Source organism: Lonchura striata, chromosome 24 (assembly GCF_050655825.1).
Source record: "Lonchura striata isolate lonStrDom1 chromosome 24, ASM5065582v1, whole genome shotgun sequence".
NCBI classification, from domain to species: Eukaryota; Metazoa; Chordata; class Aves; order Passeriformes; family Estrildidae; genus Lonchura; species Lonchura striata.
The window spans coordinates 3,441,254-3,462,456 of NC_140726.1; the positions used below are offsets into that span (position 1 = coordinate 3,441,254).

Consider the following 21,203-nt stretch of genomic DNA (forward strand, 5'->3'; position numbering starts at 1 on the left):
CTTGTGCTCCTCTCCCCTTTGGCAGAGGCTGGTAGAGACTGTCCAAGAAAAACCACGCACGTACCCAAATAGAAGCTCTCCACAGAGCCCATCTTTTCCACACTCCCCTGTGTTTCCAAGAAGCTGCAGTTTTGACAGACAAGCTGTTGAATTTCACAACATGTTCACAAAATGAAAAAAGCGCAATCCTTGAGAAGGGATGGGATCCCACCTGCTTAAATTCCTTTTTGAGCTCACTCCATGGCCTGCTCCTCACTGCTCCAGTGTGCTTCACTCAATATACTCTTGATAGATGGGGGGGAAATAGAATATGAATATTGCCTTTTCTCCATTAAAAGTTACAAAATTAAAATAGCTTTAGGTATCCTGAGTGTTCACACATCAATATCCAAAAGATGTGCCAATATCCTTTCAAAGACAAATTTAGGCTTCGCTGTTGGTGCAGGTAAATACCCACATGAAAAAAAATTGAACATTTTAAGTTTTAACTTTTCCTTCCTAATGCTTTTTCCTGCTGTCTCACTAGTAAATATTTTCCTAATCTTCCTTTTATAAAACAAGGATTAGAAGAACATTAGCATTCCACTGAACAGTCGGTTACCAACAGGAGTTGCCACAAGGCAGGGAGAACCACAGGACTGGGCTCCTACATCACACTTTTTATGGATGATTTTTAATATCCCTGTTTTACCATCTATGCAATCACCTCTAATGTACTTCACTTCAGCCTGCTGGACGTGTTTGTGGGATTAATTTATTAAAACAAGGTGAAATTTTGTTTTCTCTGCATGTTGGCATCAATTAATAACCGTTGTGAGAGGATTGCTGTGCTGCCACGGGAGGAGTGTGTAAAGAGCAACACTAACTGCTGAGAGAAGGAAAAATGCCTGAAAACAGATGTTGTCAAATAAAAGATAACCACGTAATAGTTTGGAATAAAACCAAAATTCCCTAATCCAGTCCCCTCCTGACTAGAAGGAGTTACCTCCACTGCAACTTTTTATTTAGTCTGGTTTCAAGTAATGAAAAAAATAGACTTAGGTGATGTTATTTTGTCTCACATCAGAGAAGGAGCAAGTGTAAGAGTGCCAGAAGGACAGGGAAACTGAAAAAATAATGGATATTGGGAAAATTGAATTGGAAATGTACTTATTTATCTACTAAATATCATAAATACAATATTTACTACACACAGTCATAGAATCACCAAGGTTGGAAGAAACCTTTAAGAGCATCAAATCCAACCATCAATTCAGCAGTGCCACTGTAACTGTAAACCCCTAAAACATATATATATACCTTATATACATTGTAAGTTATATATTGTACTATGTAAAAACTAATAATGTATACTAGATATTCTATAATTTATATACTGTGAGTATAATACATAATATATAATAAAGAATAATATGCTTATATATAATAATATATGTCAACAAGACAGTATTATTAAATATATGAATAACAGTTGTTTTCATATATATATTTCTTTTATATATAATAAATATATATATGAATAAATATATATATGAATAAAAGTTGTTTTCAAATATATTTATTATTTGTATATTATTATTAATAATAATATGTACAACATTATATCATATTGTATTATATATAGTATATTATACTCTACTGCATTATTCTGGATATTGAGAAGATTTCTTCACCAAAATGGTAAAACAGAACAGAAGAGAGCAGTGGAGAGGGAACAGAACCCAGAGATTTGACCCGAAGAGAAGAAACCAGACCAGGGCAGAGAAGAGCTGGTTAGAACAGAAAGGCCTGGACCAGCCCCTACCCAAACACAAACAACCCTGCAGAATGCAACAGAACAGAGTGGAGCGGAGAACACGTGAATGGGCCAGCCAGCCCCACACCCAAAGCCAAAGATGTGCCCCCTCCCATCACCCCAAAACACCAAACAACCCCAGGTCCCCCCTACAGTGCAAAGCTTTGCTCCCACTTTCCATCCAAACTCCAAGCTAGTATGGAAATTCTTCTCCCTCTCAACATCTCCTTGAGCCTGCTACCTGACTTCCACCCTCTCCCTCCTGCTGGGGGAAGGCAGGCTCCTGCTGTCCACCCTTGGATCGTGACAGCTCTCTTGGCTTGTCAGAATGCCAAAGGGACATGCCACGGGTACACGCCACCTTCCTCAGTGACAGCTGTCCTTGATGACGCCACTCCTCAAACACCTTCCTTCCCTGGCCACCTGAATCACCCAGGCTGATGTCACCCATCCTGCTATTGCCAGTACAACGTGATCCTGCCAGCAGCAAGCAAGGGAAAACCCCCACACCATGCACCCAGAGTGTGTTCTCACCTGTCCCAGGCTCCCTCCTCACCCCTGTGCTCCAGCAACACCAGGGCTCAGCCGACTGTGGCCAACTGTGCTGTGTGCCCAGTGTCGGGCTGATACAGATCTCATCCTCTGAGCATCCTCTGGCAGGACCTCTCTGCTCGGGGCTTGTGCTGTTTGGCACTTCAATGGACCAGGAACACCAAATACAGCCAGCTCTGCTCCATCACTCCACCACTGGCCATCTGCCAGCTTCCTTCTCTTCATCCTCCTCATCATGCTCTTCAAACTCCTCTTCATCCTCCTCCTCCTCTTCCTCTTCTTCATCCTCCTCCTCTACAAATGCTTCCTCTTCACTCTCTTTCTCTTATTCCTCCTTGTCACCTCACCTTACTGTAAAAAATTAGGCACCTACCATAGAGGATGATGCTGGCGTTGGTGTTGCCCAGCTTGTTCGTGGCCACGCACGTGTAGTTGCCGTAATCCTTCTCTGAGACGTTGAAGAAGGTCAGCGTGGACAGGCGGCCCTTGCTCTCGATCCGCACTCCCTCCAGCCCGTTCGCTAACCTGCAGAGAAACACGGATAGCAGTGCTGGGAGAGCTGCGCTGGATCTTGCCCCTCCTTGGGCACCCCTTTGCTTCCCACCAGTCAACACCTCTATACACCCAAATGTTCCCCCAATGGACTTGTGCATCCCAGTTTTGAAAACAAACTTTCCATTCCACTCTCCATCCCATAACCCAGCCTGACCCATGTGCCCCAGAGCCACCATCTCTGGAAGAAACAGCTCTAGGATTACCTCAGCCCTTAGCTGAGCACCCACCAAAATGAGTTGATCCCAGCCTTTTTCCACACGACGGCCTCAGGCACTGTCACCTCCCTCTGCCTCCTCACCTTCTCATCCCAAGGCTGTGGCTACTTCCCATCCTCCCCCCGCTCTGCAGCCCCTCACCTGGTGTCCTCCTTGAACCACTGAAACTCCGCCACGGGAACGGCCGAAGCCTCGCACTGCAGGATGCCCTTCTGGCCCACCGAGGCGCCCGTGTTCTTGGCGTTGGAGATGTACGGCGGGTCTGCAGAGACATCTTGCTGTGTCACACCGGGCCATGTGCACCCACCCCCCTGCCATTCCCCTGTGCCCTGCACTCACAGTTGACGGTAACTTTGACTTTCCGCATGTCCGGGACGGACACGTCGTTGACGGCGCTGCATTCGTACTCCCCGGACTGCTCCCGTGTGATGCCCGTGATCTCCAGGTACTCGTCCTCACTCACGAAGGTCTGCCCTGGGGGATGTACTGAACGTGTGGCACCATAACCAAGGACACCAACACCAAGAATTTCCCTGTGCCCCTGCCCCGACACTCCTGCCTGGAAATCTGGCATCCCCTTGGCCCAGCAAGCACTTGACAAGCATCCTCAGCCCCATCCCAGGCCACACCAAAATGTCAGCCCCTCTGATTGTGGGTCACCTTAGTGCCACCCTGACCGCCTCTATGGGGACAACCATGCATCCCACACAAGCCAGGACAGTCCCTCCTCAGACCCAGGCAGTTCTTCCACCAAGCAAGGACTCACCTTTCCCAGAGAAGTGCCGCCACGTGACGGTGGGCTCCGGTCTCCCAAAGGCCAGGCACATGAGGGTCACGCTGCTGCCCTCGTTCACGGTGATGTCTGACGAGATGTTGACAATCTGGGGGGGCACTGCAAGACATAAAGGCCACCAAAGACACCATCAACACACCAGCTTGCCAGGCGCAGGTGGGAGGCCCCAGCCATGAGACCTGCCCCATCGTGTGACGCTGGTGCCCACTCCATTGCCCTGTCCAGTCAGCAATTCCGTACCTCCAAACCAGTATCTTGGACTGGAGCCAAGCATAGATCTGGGGTTTGGAGGGGTCCACTCACTGTGCCAGCCCCCCCACTCCATGGCCGAGACCCCTATAACCAGCTCTCGTTATGGCCTGTGACAAGCCTCATATTTTAGCATATTTATTAAAGCTGTTTAAATTACTGAGCGTCTGCTCCTTCAATACCGGCCAGGGTGATTTATATTGCTCTATCCCCAGATACTCCATCTAATAAATAACTTGGCAATCTCTGTACCCATAAATATCCCTGGCCATGGCAAAAAGCAATTAAAGCTCGCTTGCCGATGCTGCTTCCTGGCACTCTGGGCTGTCGGACACAACCCCCTAAAGGGTCTGCACCCAAGGGAGTAAATGAGGCCATATTTAACAGCTTCCCCAAGTGAAAAACCATATGTACAAAGCCAGAAAGGAAGTCCTGTGCCCCCTCCCCAAGCACAAATATGCTGAAAGTCCAGGTCAAGTGGCATCAGATGCCCAACCCTTGCACCCAGGACTCTCCTGCAGCGCTGGGATTCCAGGATAATCACCTGAAAACCACTGTGGCCAGTATCAGAGCACTGCCTGGAAGGGAAAGTGGGGCTTCTTGGCTCTCCTCACACCCCCAGGGAAGCTCTCCTCACACTCCCAGGGAGGTTCTCTTTTCTCCCAGCACGGGAGAGGCAGCACAGCAGGATGAGCCATGGCAAAGATACGGTGCGGGCTTTGCAGCCCTATGGGTTCTGCAAAGCAGTAAATTTCCCAGCAACTTGACACATTAATATAGAAGTACAGTCTGTTATAGCAGAGGGAGATTGTCTGAGTCCTTCAGGGGAAAGCAGCAATCCAAAAATGAAAAGTGTGTGCCGGCAACTGCTGGAAAACGTAGTTAACGCTTGGAGCAGAACTGGCCAGCTCCGGCAGCGCAGCCACAATGAGCTCCAGGAAGGCTGTAAATGGCCCTTCCTCACTCAGACAAGATAACACTAATCCATATTACCAGCATCCTTACACCTCTTCCCTCCAGTAACAGCACCTCAAACTGGTACCAGGAACATGTGAAAACTACAAGAACATCCAGGATGGAGCTTCCCACAACTGGGCATTTTTCATCTACTCCTGAGCTCTGCAAACCAGTCCTCCTTGTGAGCAGTTTTGGTCTGAGGTGACATCACCATTGTTAGTGGATGCTGAGACCTTGGGATGCCACCCATGCTCCAGATGATGGCCTGTCTCTTCTTCATGTGATTTTGCCTGCAGATGCTGGACTAGAGTGTTGGCATGTGATGCAGGGCATCAGGAAAATCACAGTCATCATTCTATCCTTGCCCTACCAGACACCTCCAGTTCAAGGCTAACATCCCTCTCCTGTTTCCTAAATCCCAAACCACAAGTACAAAACAAGATGGAGAAACTGGTGCTCTGGGCACAGATGTGAGCCTGTCCCCCTCCTGGGCACAGAAACATTTTCACTCCTTTGGAAAAAATTACCACTGCCCATAACCACTACAGTCCCAGTGCTCCCATTCAGAAAACCCCAAACCATACAAACCCACATATCAGCCTGAAAGCTCTTCCCTTAGCAAAAGATGCTGACACAGACATGCCAGCAGGTCTCACAGTGGGGAACTGCATTTCCTGAACACCCAGAGGCCAGGGAAGCATGGCCATGCTTCCACTGCCTGCCTTAATCCAATCAGGAATGTCCCTGTGAGCCAGCAGGGACGTGCAGTGGAGGGACACCCATGGACAGCACGGGGACCTCACTGGGGAGCTCGATACCTGTGACTACGATCATTGCCTACAAGGTTACCAGGACTTGGAGAAGGACATCAAAGGACCTTGATTACATTTTTATAGATCCCACTGACTGGGCTGTAAAGGATGATGTCTCAAGGACACATTGGTTTGCCATGGGAGGAGCAGCTGGAAACTGGGGCCACTTAGGGATGCAGACAGGGCAAGTTTGATGGCAAACATGACATGTGGATAAAGCCAGCCCGCAACCACATCTCACCAATACCATGAGATAAGGATGGCCAAGGCATGGCTGCCCTGACAAGCACATCCCACCAAAGCTGTTTTGTCTCAAGGTGGTGACGACTTGGGATTGGTGCTGGCCGTGGAGTCCAAAGGCTCTCCCAACCCCCATAGATTTGTCTTGGTTCCCCCTCAGGTCAGGCAGCCCTGTTAATGCCCTGCAGCCCTCCAGCATGACTGTGGGTGCTGTTCCTAGTCCTTCACCTACTGACAGCATTCCTTTCCCTGAATTACCTTTGGTTCTCTACATTTCTCTCTCTGCTCTATACAGCTGCAGTGAGAAAAACAGGGCAGAACACCATCTCTATCCCCTGTTATCCACAGTCCTTCCTCACAGAAGTCTACAACTATAAGCAAATTGAATAAAGAATAAATCCCGAGGAAGTGACGAGCTGCATGGTCTCACTGGAGCGACAAGTGGCGCGCAGAGGGTTTCGTCAGCCCCGCGTAATATTAATCACAGGGAAGTTAATGTATAAGGTTTGGTAAGCCAAAAAATACATTTGCACTGTAATTTCTTGTTTGTTCGGAAAGCCGGCGAGAGAAATTGAATGTGAAAGTGATGCCACTAAATTCAATAACAATAAGCCCGTGATTTATCTCCATCCTTTACCACTCGAGACCTGCACTGCCTGATGTGCCAATCCACGCTCTCCGTGGGACCTAGGCATGTGCCAATGTCTGCCACCATCTGTGGGGACTGTGAGGTGCTGTCTCTCCCTTCACCTCCCAGACTGGGCCCTATGGGGCTGGTCATGGGATCACACCTTGGTGACACCACCATGTCCTGTGCAATACCTGTGGGACTCTCCCCAGAATGTTCCATCCTGTCATCTGCTCCAGCACCAGCGGTGGCTTTGCACTCATTGCCCCATCTGGGTACAAAGGCAACGGGAAATCTCGGACCTGGCGAGCCACTACCAGACACCCAAGCATGAGGAGGGATGGTCACTGCCCACAGGGACGCCTCTTCCCTGCTAAACCATGTGGAGAAAAACCAGCACCTCGGGAATGGCTGCGTGATCGGTGGCTGCACATGACGGTGACGCACACGACCGTGTGCAGGCTGACTCATCCCCGGCCGCTCCGGAGCGCCGATCCCTACCGGAGCCACTCGCCGCCGTGGCCCTGGATTATTTTTAGCTGCCAGATCATTACTGCTGCATGCCTCAGAGCGGAGAGCCTGCATGAGCACAGTGGCTGACACATGCAACTGATGTCCCTCCTCCACATCATTAGCTCCTAATCCATTAAAAGAGATGTCTGCCTACGCTGCTGATAAGGGGAGATGACGGATAACCATGGGTTCTTCAAACTGCCAGGCAACAGCCACTTGTCCACCTCTACTTGGGGGACAGGACCCCACGGGGACAGCAAAGAGGGACATCTCATCTCTGGAGCTCTGAAGCCTCCATGGACACTGTCACACCTACAGCACATTGTGCTTCTGCCCTCGCACCTCCCTTTCCATCCCCTCTCACACACCTCCTGTTTGGGGAGATGCAGCATTCCTGCAGCTCCCTCACCTCTCCAGCTGCAGTGTCCAGCTGTGTCCTGTGACAGGTGATGCTGTCACCAGCAGGGAGAGGGACAGTCATCCTAGCAGGGGTCGGATGCCTGCAGGAGATGACACTGCCTCCTTCCCAGCACCCCAGCTGCCTATAGCCCCAGGCATCTCCAGCTCTGCACAAGCCTCCCCGGCACAGGCAGGATGGGGCTGTCAGAGGTGTCACTGTGCAAGGTCTCATTAGCGTACAGAAAGTCAGCACAAAGGAGTCAAATATGCTGAAAACTCACATTTTGCCTGTGCTTTCCATCTCCTTCACTGATGAGAAGCACAGCAGGGTGGTGCCAGGGCCTCCTCCAGTCCCTGTGTGCCTGCTGAAGGCACCAGCAATACGAGACCTTCCCCAGAATAGCTCCTGTTTGGGGCTGATGTCTTTAAAAGGGGCACCTGAGAGCCAGCTCCTGGCTGGCAGGAAAAATGGATGTTTTCCCTCTCTCCAGCTCATTGCTTTTGTGGTGCAGGAGATACTTGTAGGGACACACAGAGTAACCCTGTGCAAACACACTTCAGTGTTCCCATGGGGGACGTGACTGGGGCAAGGAGGTGACATCAAGAGTTTTAACAACATGTTGCTTCTCAGAAGCAATGATGATCATCTCTGATCGAACCGTTCTGGTGACAGCCCAGTCTGAGAGGCTCATCAGAGCTGATTTTATTGAGATAATGGATTAAGCACTTCCAAAAGCTACAGTTTGGTCAACAAAATGATTTTTGTCAGATTTCCCTGCCAAGTGTGCTGCGCATCATGGCCTCACATTTTTTCTACAGACATTCCATTTTGGTAGTATCTTCATTTTCCCTTTGCTTGAGGTCTTGAACACCCTCTTTTCACCCTCGGTAAAACACCCTCTGTGGGATCCCACTCTCTGTGGGATTTACAGGAAGGAACATGGCAAAAATGGAACACAGGCACCGAGCACCCTTTTCCAGGTGGAGTCACCCGACTGCTCACAGTGCATCCTTTTTCTCCAAGTTTTCATGTTGAGACAGGGAAAGCAATAAAACCGAAACTCACAGTGTTATACCTACTGTGTAACCACCTGTCAGTAAATTTATGAACAATTAGGAAGTGAGAGTGCTTCCCAGGGAGCTATTTGTGCACGAGCTAAAACGTTTTTTCTGTTCAGAAATATAATGGGGAAACAACTTCACCAGTTCTCCCTCCTCTTCCCCAGTTTTGTTTTTTTGCAGTAATTAATCATTTGTTGCTGCTGGCCCCTGTGGCACATCCCAATGGCTCATTTTCACCAGTTTCAGGCAGCTTTGAGACTGGGAGCCCAAGGATGCTGTCAGGTGAACCCCATCATGTCCCTTTACCATTCTGCCGTATGGATTTTGGGTTGGCATGTCATAGGAGGCACTTTAGGGACAGTGGCTGTTCCCATCTGGGCAGTGTGTGCTGTTTTCTGCCTTCCAGTCCAACTCTCCCTCCTTCCAGACCTTCCCCTTCTCCCTGCCCTCACTCTTTCATTGCTCTTTCATTTCTCCCCTTTGCTGCCTCCTGTCCCTTTGATGCTCCAGTGCTTTTCTGTCTGCACACATTTCCTCCTCTCTTTCCTTTGTTCTAGGGACTCTGGACATTTTTTCTCATCCTTTTATTCTTTTGGGTTTTTTTCTCCCTCTAGTTGCTTCCTTCTTCAAACTTTGCTATTCCTTCCAGATTTTCTTTGGGCTGCTTTGTGTTTGAATTCACCATCACATTGCTCCTGCACCACCTTCATTTGGCTGTTTTCACTCTCTTACCCATCCTCTGGCTCTTCAGGGAGGAAAGAAGGTTGAGATAGGAGTCTACCTGCAAATTTTCATCCAACCTTTTCTCTTTGGAGAAAAATATCTCAATTGAGATCAAAGAAGATCTCAATAAGGCCTCAAATGTGGCCCTGTGAGAACCCTAAGAAGCCAGTTGTTATCACAAGGGAAAAACAAAAGACTCAGTTTGGTTTTGAAACACTGATGGAGAAGCTCCATCTATACTGGTGCTGCTTTGAGAGGTGGTGAGTGGGACACAGGACCAGCTCCAGGAGAGCATCCCCGGGTGCATTTGGGTAACACACTCTGTAAACACAGGCCATGGCCCGTCAAACCCTGTCCTGGTTCCCAGGGTGAGGAAAGCAGCAAACATCAGGATAGGAAATGGATTGTGCCAACCAGAAACAAGAGAAACAATGCCAACAGCTGGGAGAGGCTTCAGTAGGCGAGTAGGATTAAGGCAGTACAGGGAAGGGTTCTTAAAATGAATCAGAAACAGAGGCCACCTGAGAAATACCAAGGAGGTAGGGATGGCCAGTACCAATGTTCACCACCAAAATCTCCACCAGAAGAGATTCCAAGCTTACAGCCTCCACTGAAACCCTGACCCTGAGATCCACATTTCAGACTGAAGTAGAACCTGAAGCAGCCCAAGCCATGAAGGCAGAGCTGTGTCCTGTCTATGGTCTGCCAACTCCTCAGTCCAAAAACCATCCTGGACCATGATGCCATTTAGGGCTCCCAGCTCCTCCTTGCAAGCCTGCACCTCCCAGAAGCTCTCCCTCTCCCCCTTTTTGAGAGGTGGTCTTCACACTGCTCACCCCAGGAGCAGGAGGGCTCTCAAGGTCCACCCCACTTCAGCTCCACTCCAGTCTTTATGACAAGAGGACAGGGTGGCTCATTTTCTGCTTACATGAGCTTAAATGCCTGTTCTCTCTTCATCCCAAACTCTCCCCAGAACACACCAGCGTGCCATAAACACCTCATATATCTCTGAAAGCATCCATCCCTTCGTCAGGAGGCAGCTCCTGACAAAAAGAGGAAAAGGGAGACAAAAAAAAACCCCTCTGGCTTCCTGCCATCTACGCTCTTATAAACCCTGTTAACGGCTGTTGCAATGAACCAATGCAAGAGACATATTAATAGTGCTACTAAGAGACACATTTACTGTTGACGGCGATTCCCTGGCAGATTTATTGCTGGGTTGCTTGGAGGGAAGGCCGGGCCCCTCAGTAGCACAATTAAAACCCAATTGAACATGGGCACAAAGAATCAATACTCTCTCCGGCCAACTTATAGTTTTGCAAAATACAAATAGAAATTAATTGACCTGAATATAGTTGCTAACTGGTCATTACTGCTTGTTTGGCATCCTGCTGGCACAGTGAGGGCAGAAACAGAGGACAGACCTAAACCTCAATTTTGAGGCCAGAAACAGGGCTTTTCTCCCATCCTTGTAAAGTGTGTGCTCTGCTTGCAATAATAGCCAGGACTAAATTAATCTTTGGAAAATGACTCCTTTCCTCTCAGCACTGAGCAAAGGACTGCGTGTTGTTCACCCTCAGACAAAACAAAAGAACAATTTAGCCAGCAAGGAACTGCAGTGGAGCTGAATGACAGAATGGCATGGGTTAGAAGTGACTTTGAAGGTCATCTTGTTCCATCCTCTGCCATGGGCAGTGACACCTTCCACTAGACCAAGCTGCTCCAGCCTGACCTTGAATACTTCCAGGGATGGGGCAGGTACAAGTTCTCAGAGAAACCCATGCCAGAGCCTCACCACCCTCACAGGAAGGAATTTCTTCTTTACATCAAACCTAATTTTCCTCTCTTTCAGTTTGAACCCATTATTCCTTTTAACTGCAATTCCTGATGAAGAGTCTATCTTGACTTCTTTGTAGGTTCCTTCAGATACTGAATGGCTGCTATGGCATCTCCACCCAAGCTTCTCTTCCCAGGCTGAACCAGGAACAGAGCACAGGAGGATTTCACCCTCTCATCACCACCATCAAAGGCACTTACAGATGGATTTTCTCAGCTGGGAAAACCGTGTGGTTTGAGCTTAACACATTGAAAGGCAAGTACAGACACTGCTCAGCATGGACCACTTGACCTATGCCTGCACCCCCAGTTCCTCTCAGGCTTCCCTCCAGCTGTGCAGAAGTGACACTGCTGAGAACCACAGTCGTCACTGTGGTGGGAGCAATTCAACAGGACTTGCTCACACCAGGAAGAAAACTTTCCCCAGCACAGTTAGGAATGCCTCACCACCAGATTGTCACTCTGGACACAAACTCTCTCTCACCTTCCCCTGGCTGTGCCTGGCAAGTGCCTGCATCACCCTGAGAAAGGGGTGAGGGCAGCGGGTCCTGGGCATCACCGCCACTTCACCTGATTTCATTAGGTGCAAAGCACTTGGATACTTCACCGGTGTTGACTGGATGGATTAGCACGATTAGAGAGCAGACAGGATAAACAGATTAAACCTCACAGACTGACAGCTCGCACACAGCTCGGAAAGGAGGAGAGGGACAGCTCCGAACAAGGGGATGGAGGGATGCTTCCAGTGGATCTCTGCTTCCCTCTTCCCAAGGTGAGCACTCCCCTTCTTCACCACAGCCTGGTGCACACTCTCTGGGGTTTCCCAACACATTCCCACAACCACCAGGCAGGAAAACCTGTTGGATGGGTGACCACAATCAACCCCTGCCTCTAGCCAATGAGAAGGGTACATAAATACATACATAACTATGTTGGGGGCTTCTCAGAGACGTGTCGAGGCTGAGAAAGTTTTCAGATTTGCTCATTGCAAAATCAATACCCATCAGCTGTTTGAAATTAAAGGAAAGATTAGGTCCTGGTTTTATACACGCTTTATTGTATTCCGAGAGCTTTCTACTCAGCCAAATAAATCTTCTTTAAGAGGATTAAGAAACTTTCATTATCTTTATCTAACCTGAACTAACACTAACTCTGAAAAATTAATCTAGAGACCGGACAAAAGCCAGTAGCTGGTGCAAAGCTGCAGGAATCCAGGGGCAGCATCCATCAGAGAGCTACTGGCCCCTCTGATCTGCCAGCACCTGGATCCCCCATCAGAACAGCCTCAGGACACTGCTTTGCAGCCCAACAGCATCTGCTATATTGATAGTTGCCTATGAAGCCCTGTGCCAAGAGCCCTTCATGGCCTTACAGTGATTTCAGCCTCTCTCCCCAAAGCCTTGTGCTGCTGGTCTCTGCTTCTCCTCCGTGCCTGGCAGGATGTTGCTTTTGGCCTTCCTGAAGCATCTTTGAATGTGTGCTTGAGCACCTTCCTAATGAATCCCTGATGGAGAGAACTGAGCAACATGGTCCCAAGCAGTGGAGACAGGTCAAATTCACAGCACAGACAGGCAAAGGGGGAATAAAGAAGAGCTCAGCAGCCCCACTGCCAGTCTCAGGTGTTCCATGTGACAACTGCACAACACAGCAAGGCTGACACCACGCACGCTCATCTCCTCGCTGGCATGGTGGGCACTTGTCCACACCACTGTTCCCATGCCATGCAATCTCTGAAACAGCTAACACTGGCTTCAACTCAACTACCAAGAGGGCCTCCAAGCCCTTCCTAAGTCCAGGCAGCCTTCCAGATCAAACCATCCAGCAAAAGGACGAGGCATGTTCTGACCTACCTTGCACGATGAGATGGACGCGTGAAGTCTTGGGGTGATTGTCTGTCTGCACAGAGCAGGTGTAGGGGCCCTCATCATATATGTCCACGTTGTGTATCTTGATGCTGTACTGGGTCTTGGTGTTGGACAGGATGACCACACGGTTGTCTATAGACCACTTGTCATTGCCGGCATACAGGATGGTGCTGCGGTTCAGCCACGCTACCCGCGTGACCCGGTCATCCACAGTACACCTGGAGGGGACACACAGAGGGTCACACACCCGGAACAGGACACACAGAGTATCCCGGGTCCCTGAAAGGGATGGGAGCAGGATGGGAGTGTGGCTGCCCAGCTCTGCCAGCATGGAGATGCTGCATGCTGTGGCTGTGCTCCCTGTTTCCACATCCCCCATCATGTGAGATTTCACACAAACAGTGGGTTCGCCAGAAATAAAACCTCCCTCTTTCCTTCACACACAACTGGGGAACCACAGACAAAATTCCCATTGTTTGACCTCTGCAAGCCAGGCAAGCCATCTCCATCCTCCTTCTCACCCACCTCCACAGCCTTCGCTGTGCACTGAGAATTCCAGATGAAGCTGTAAAATGTGCTGACAGTTCAGCTTGTCAGCACAGCCCTCGAGCCATCCCCGGGGTGATAAACACCCCCACTGCTGGGGACAGGGGCCACAGCACATGCACAGGGAGAGGGGAAGAAGAGAAACAGCCGGAGACGGCCAAGCCAGCACATGGGGAAGGGAAGGGAACATTTGGATAAGCAGCTGTAAATCCTACAAGTGCCTTGAAAACACAACGCGGTCGTTTCCATTATTTATTTCCTGCCTGGCTCCCACCCTCCCTGCTCTGAGACGTGCAGGAACTCGGCAGCTCTGGTCCACAGTGCTGAGTTACCCTTGGCAAAGAATAGGATGAGGGGGAAGGGAGTTAAAATGTTCCTGGAAAACATGTTTTTTCATGCTCTTTGATAGATTCTTCTCCATCTATCTACTTGTGTCCTTCTCTGGTGCTGCCATGGTGTCTGCAGTAAAAGCTCTGAGCATTTGGTTAAATTAAGAGCCCAGCATCTTTTGGGAGCTTCACCTTTGCCACCTGAGGACCAGGCTAGGGAAGCTTTCTCTTGGCATGAAAAAAAAAGGGGAAAACGGAAAATCAAGCTAGACGTGAGCTAGTGCCAGCAGTGGCAGAACTGCTGCAGCTTTGTGCAGCCAAGATCGTAGGAAAAGGCACCTACAGTCAATCAAGGAACTCATGTGAGTCCCTCTCCACATGCCTGTAAATTCAGAGAGCAGCTGGGAGGCTTTTCCTGTCCTCGTCCCCATTGCAGTGCCTCTCCTGCCCAGGCTCTGGGGGTGTTATATGCCTCCCTTGCTGAAATTGCAGAGCATCACCTCGATCGAGATTATTAATCGGGCCCAGGGAAGGGGCGATACTTGGCATGTTTGAGGGTCCCCCCGGGTGCTCGGTTCAGAGGAATGAGCCATATATCCTCCTGCAAACAAGTAATTTTCCCTTTGCAGGAGCTGTACGTCTCTGCCAGCCACATCACATATGGACGCCGGGAAAGACGGATGGCACTCCACGCCTGCCGCGGCTCCGCCGGCACGAGGGGAGCCTGCCTGGTGTCAGACATGCCCCGGCGCCAGCTCGGCTCTGCCAGACCAGGGCACCCTTGTGCCGGCAGACAGCATTGTCCTTGTCAGCAAGCCGAGCCCTCTCTTCCTTCAAATTAACTGGGGGAGAGCTAAGCACAGCCGAGTAAAGTTCGGCCCTGGGGGATTCCAGTCTAGTGGACTATTACTGCTGTCTCACTTCATTATAATGAATAATAAAGAGATACTTACACACGGCTTCTGTAAATTATTCATTGCGTGCACTGAAAAATCAGGGCAGCAATATGTAAAACAGACAACTTGCATGTCTGCGCTCATATAAATATCCAGACTACAGCCCTGCGAGGTACTCTCGGGTCCCCTCATTAGGGGTGAAGCACAAGGACTTGGGTTTGAAGTGACAGGGATGAGACGCTCGTGCTGGCGCTGAGTACGTTTGACTGTTGCTGCCCAGCTTTGGCTGCTGCATATGGAATGTGCTTCCCGAGGAGATCTGGGGCCAGTCCAGGACACCTGAGAACTGGGGTGGTTCATTCTGCATTTAAAGCTCACACTTACATCTCAGAGCTGCACTGCAGGAGCATCCAGGGATGCCCCAGGTGGGCACCCTCACAGGAGGAAGAGTAAGGACAGCATCACCCTGCCTTGTCCATGGTGCTGGTGACTGGTACTGCCCTCAAAACCATTTGGAACGAGCAGGAAGCAGCAACTTGAAGACCTCTGTAACAAATCCACACCAAGAGCAAGGAGGCAAAGGCTCTTCCTTCCCATCCCTCAAGCTCACTTTTCAGTCATTGCCATTCAACAGAAAATTTAGGACCAAGTCCCTTCAGCTTTGTGCAGCATCATGCTCCTCTCCAGACCAGAGCCCAGACTGTCTCCTGCAGCTACAGACAACCAGACAAAAAAAAAAAAAAAACAAAACCCAAAAACAGCCCTCCTGTGCCTCCTGGGGATGTGTCAGAAAAGCCCCACCCATCAGCTGGCACAGAGCACATGGCATTCCCGAGGTACCTTCTCAGCTAACCTCACTTCCCCACCGCTAGTTATCCCGTGTCCTGTCAATTGGCACTACAAAGAGAATACCGAGGGATACTCTGGCACAAAGAGCACCTCATCAGCTTCTTCACCTGCCTGGGAAAGTGATCTCCATTAGCTGCTAAGCTGATGGCACTCGCCTGTCTGCTGAGCCGTCTTTGCTCCCCATTTCCAATTGACCAGGATTATGATAATGTCTCCAGTAAGCAAACAGGTAAAGAGACTTCTGCAAAGTGTTTAGATAAAGCAGACAAGCTCTGACAAAGCTGGATAATAAAGCAGGCCAGGAGGTTTTCCCTTGAAGGGATCTAATTAAAACCAAAGACAAACCCCCATTAACAGTTTCCTGAAGGCAGCATATCCATCTCCAGAGACTGCCTTACAAGCCCAGAAGGGACAAATGACAATAAAGTGCCTGTCACATGGGAAGGAAATAAACTTATCCTGCCTCTGCAGTTCACCTGGAGAAAGCCCATCAGCAAGGCAGGGGGAATATCTCGGGAATGATATCAGCCCCCAGCATATGCTGCATTCCAGCTCCTCCACACATCCCTTCTTTTCACAACGTGACCAGTCCCATCAGCTCCTTCATCTCTGCATCCCACTTATACCCTCATTGCCTTTGAGTAGACACTTTTCACCATCTGTAACCATTCAGTGCCTCCAACCACTGCTGCTCTCCTCCAGAGTGGCTGGGGAGCTTTGGATGCCAGGCTTTGCTGGAGCTCCGGCCCCCACAGTGTTCACAAAGATACATGTGGCTCTCGAAGGATTCATCTCCTGAGACCCATATTGATTCCCTCACTCTGCAGGAGGACAAGAGCTGCTGTAGGGATCCCAGTGCTCCACCAGAGATGAGGGTGATGAACCTGAACACAGCAGCATGAGAAGATGCATGAGGGTGGGAGCTGGGGGCACCGGCGCTGTGCTGTTTCCCCTCTAATTGCCCCTATTCCTCATTCTTAAATGCTAATTTTGAAGCTTGCCGTGGAATTATTTCACTTAGTGTCAACAATACAGATAGCTCGGCTGACGTGCTCTTTGTGTGTGGTGGCACACAGTGCCTGTCTCCCTCCTCCTGCACCTATTAGCAGAGAACCCACATAGCTCCCACAGCAGGCCCCTTCCCAGCCCCATCAATGAACACTGACAGTGCCTCTCCTACGTGTGGGCTGAGCCATAACACTCTCCACCTTCATCTCCTGCCTTCTCTGGCCACATCATCGACCCTTCCTGCACTGCTGACTTGGCTGAACATGAAGGAGAACCCTGGGGCTGCCCTCAACGCCTCCCCCATGGTGAGGGAAATACTGTGTCCAGGGTCAGTGCAAGTTTTCTGGCAGTAATTTGGAGGAATAAACAGCAAAAAGAAAAAAAAAAAAAAAAAAGAGATGGAACCATCCAGGAAGTCTTGCAAAACCCTCTGCATAGGTGAAAAATATTCTGAGGAATGGGATGCATGGGACCCCAAGACATTGATGCACATCCCAAGAAACCCAGGACACATGTTTGTACCTGAAGAGCCAACAGCACCAGTCCCTGTCCTTGCCAAAAGGCTGGGGGGATGGATCAACCCAAATTTGTTGTCTATTTGTTTGGACACGTGCTGGGATTTCTGGGGTTGTCCAGTGCAGAGCCAGGACATGGACTTAATGATAAAGTGTGTCACTTCCAGCTGAGGACATCTGATGATCTAGGATTCAAACCTCTCCTGTTTCCTTGTTCAAACCAGCAATGCTCTACTTTTAAACTCCTCTACGGCCCTTCAACCCTGAACTGCTTCTCTCTCCTGTAGGTAACATGTCTCGTCAGGATGACAAATGGAGATGCCAAAACCAGTTGCAAACTTGCCAGCTGGCCCAGTTTTCAGAGGCTAAAATAGCTCACCCAGATCAGGAGTGAAGCCCCTTGACAGCGACCGGGTGTGCTTCACCCTGGGAAGCCTCCAACCAAAAATACCTATCACAGGGGCAGAGCAAACACCCTTGTCTTTGAGAAGAAATTGTTAATTACATTTACCAGGGACTCCTAATGGGATTTCTCCTGCACTTCCAATATTCGCCATGGCTACACAGTTAAGGGGCACCGGATGTTTTTTATTCTGGGCAGCTGGAGCAAAGGCAGAGGAGATTTATTTGTAATCATCAGAAATAAACACATTTCCTCAGAAGTAAACACAAAAGAACAGAACCTGGCTGTGCTCCCACTTCGTTCAAGATGCAAATGAGGAGAAGGCCATCAAAACATTTCTGCTCGTCTAATCCTCTCCCAACAATGCAACCCGCCACATTATCTGCAGGGACAATGGCACCTGTGCCATGTGATGGCAGGTTTCACATGGCAGCTCCCGAGGGCAGCACTGCACCACCTGAGCTTCCCTCACTGTTCCATGCTGTTTATTTGGGGGCTGGAGGGCACAAGGCACTTTGTCTTTCATCGTGGGCCTGTCCACTCTGTCTCCGAGGCACCCACAGTGGCCCTTCTCCCCTCTCTCCCATCCTTCCCAGTGGCTGGATGTGGAGTGCACAGCTCCGTGCCATCCCCATGCCATCTCAGCATCCTGAGGACAGAGGGCACAGCTCCACACCATCCCAGCACTGCAATGACAGAGGGCACAGCTCCACACCATCCCAGCACTGCAAGGACAGAGGGCACAGCTCCACACCATCCCAGCATCCTGAGAACAGAGGGCACAGCTCCACACCATCCCAGGACAGAAGGCACAGCTCCACACCATCCCAGCACCCCGAGGACAGAGGGAATTCGTGTTGCACCATATGGCATCACCCATCCAGCCTTCACCAACCACTCAGCATGTCCCGATCCATCACCACACCCATATCCTCTCAGATATGGGAAAACAAGGAGCGCGGGATGTACCAGAGCTTGGCCAGCCCAAACAGTTCTCCTTTCTCCCATAACATTCCTCCTTCCCCACCATACACCACTTAGCTGCTGCCTCCTGCAAAGCCACACACAACTGGCTATGACTCTGCAAGTTTAACTAAAATGCCTGGCCCTACTGCTACTGCTCCAATTCCCCAGGCACTCCCAGTGCTGTTCAAACACACTCCAGGCCACTGGAAAACCTGTTCCCTGCCAACAACCCCCTGCCTGAAGCCCTCCAAGGGACCCTTCTTCCCTCTCCAGAGGCTCGGGGCTTGACAGGGAGGGTTTGTCCCTGGCGGTTCCCCTGCAGTGGCAGTTTGCCCACCAGCAGGCACCAGAATAGAAGCTGCTCCCTGTGAAAAATCAAAGCCCAAATTGATACATTAGCGACTGCTAAATATAAAATATCCATCTGCAAAGATAATAAGCCTGTGAGGGCAGAGGCTGTCGAGTTGCTCCATTTCAGATAGTTTAATGGTGTTTTGGTCCATGACTGCAGCTCCCAGACATTAGAATGATAACAATATGATGAGGAGGGCGGGAGCCGTCTGTGCGAGGCATCAGAAGTCAAGACAATGCTCACTACACAGTCCCTGAGGGGTCCGTGTCACACAAAGCACTGGCTGCTCTGCATCCAGCATCCACAGGGCTTTGGGTGGTCTCTGTGACAACCCAGGGCATGCAAAGGCTGCCAAGGGGTCGCTGCCAAGCTTGAGCTGACATTAATTCAGGGAGGGACGTCTGAGTCCCCTGGCGTCAGGGGTGGACCTGGGTACCACTGCAGGTGGCACGGAGTGATGCTAAAGCTGACACAGGCATAGCTGTGCTGCAGACGGCTTAAAAAGCAATAGTAGCTTGAAGAAGGAAGGGATGCCCAGTGAGGTGAGCTGCTGCATGGTGCCCCCACTGACAGATCACATCTTCTCCCCAAAGCCATTCAAGGGATTTTCTGAACTAATGCTCCACATCGAGCAAATCCGGAAACAGTCAGCTCTGTTAAAGCAAGCCAGGCTTTCCCTGCAGTTCGTAAAGCCCTTCTTTCACTCCTCATTGCTTCTACTTCCAGCTTGCAGGGACACACCTCACCCTGACAACATCACTGGCAAAGGGAAGGGGGGCTGGGCGAGGTCAGGTACTCCTCCCAGCTCCCACCTGACTTTCCCTTGTTTCTGACACAACAAAGCATCAATATCCATGTCCACGTGCTGGGATGCTCCCCCTGTGGGGTAGAGAAAGTCAGAAGGCATTAGCCTAAACCCCAACAGCCAACAGCTGTTATTAGCTCAGGAGAAGTCTTCATAAGGAAATATGAGGTGGCAGAAAAAGAAATAAAGCAGAGGCCTTTGGATAGAGCAAATCAATGGGAATGTTTATAGAGCAGGTGGCACGTAAATGCTTCCATCAGAGTCAGTCGATGCTGGCGGCCACACCTCATCTCACAAAGACAGAGATGAAAATGAAGGCACTGAGCAGGGGCAGCCAGGCCAGGAAAACCACAGAAATTGGAAGAAATACAGAGAAGCATCTTTCCTTGCCCAAAACGGTACCTGAATTATTGCACTTTCTCCCTAACACAGCCAGGCACTGATTTCAAACTTCTCTGTGGTCACTTAGCATCCTGTGGTTTGAAGAAGGCTGGGACATCTTCCCAGCTCCTCTCAAAAAATACAGTCATCATCCAGCAGCATTTACCATCAAGGCATTGGTACCTGTCCTAGGAAACATGGGCAGAGAGCTGTTTTCTCACCAGGAAAGGCAAATTTCCTTGTCCCTACACCGAGCCCTGCCCTACATCCCTGCAGGGAAAACCCACCAATGCTATCAGCACCCTTCAAGGGCGCAATCTGGAGATTCCCCTGCTCTCTGCCAGTGTAGGCAGAGCCCCCTGCTCAATCAGTGCCTGCACCCTGCCTAAATCAGTGCTAATCTCACACAATACAGCACCTGCAAACGGCTGATTTCCAGTGTTCTTCAATCAAAAGCAGCAAAGAAAACACTGAGTTCATCGCTAGCAGAGCTGAGCAGTTGAGAACCTCAAGCCGTCCACGCCTGTGCTGGGTTTGTAGGGCTAGAATTTTCCTTGCTGTTGCTTTTTTGACAGGTTTTTTTCATTCATCTGTCCCAGGCAGGGAGAGAGAGGAACAACTTTGGCTGTCACAGCTGGACACGCAGTTAAGTGGCGGTAATTAGCGTGTGGCAACACGAGGCTCTGACCGCTCTGATTCAGCCATCCTGATGGGACTGGTGACCATCTCCATCTCAGCTGGATAAGGGGGACACTTTCAACCCAGGAGGATGTGGCCGTAGCACTGGCAGCATCCCACAGTTGCAAAAGAAGAAAGGATCCTGGCAGGCTGATTAAAACCTGGATCAAGGCACATCCACAAGAGAAGGAGCCAGAGCAAAACCATCGGACGCTTGTCCCTGCATTGCAAGGAAGGGAAATTGTTCTGAAGCCACCCCAGTGCAGGACACGGTGACAATG

The 21,203-nt window shown here is 50.0% G+C and overlaps 1 protein-coding gene across 6 annotated transcripts in view; it reads right to left on the reverse strand.

Moving 5' to 3' along the window:
- The window catches only part of LOC110468167 (opioid-binding protein/cell adhesion molecule homolog), a 297,306-nt gene that overhangs the window by 11,484 nt on the left and 264,619 nt on the right, over positions 1 to 21,203 (reverse strand). For 4 of the 6 annotated variants that reach the window (XM_077787996.2, XM_085560180.1, XM_021525802.4 and 1 more), the window contains 5 exons: positions 13,180 to 13,412; positions 3,884 to 4,009; positions 3,457 to 3,603; positions 3,259 to 3,379; positions 2,721 to 2,872 (listed from right to left, as the gene is read on the reverse strand). In XM_077787996.2, the coding sequence (XP_077644122.1) occupies positions 2,721 to 2,872; positions 3,259 to 3,379; positions 3,457 to 3,603; positions 3,884 to 4,009; positions 13,180 to 13,412 (779 nt within the window). The remainder of the gene's footprint in view (positions 1 to 2,720; positions 2,873 to 3,258; positions 3,380 to 3,456; positions 3,604 to 3,883; positions 4,010 to 13,179; positions 13,413 to 21,203) is intronic. The other 2 variants (XM_021525803.4, XM_021525801.3) reach the window with 1 other exon arrangement.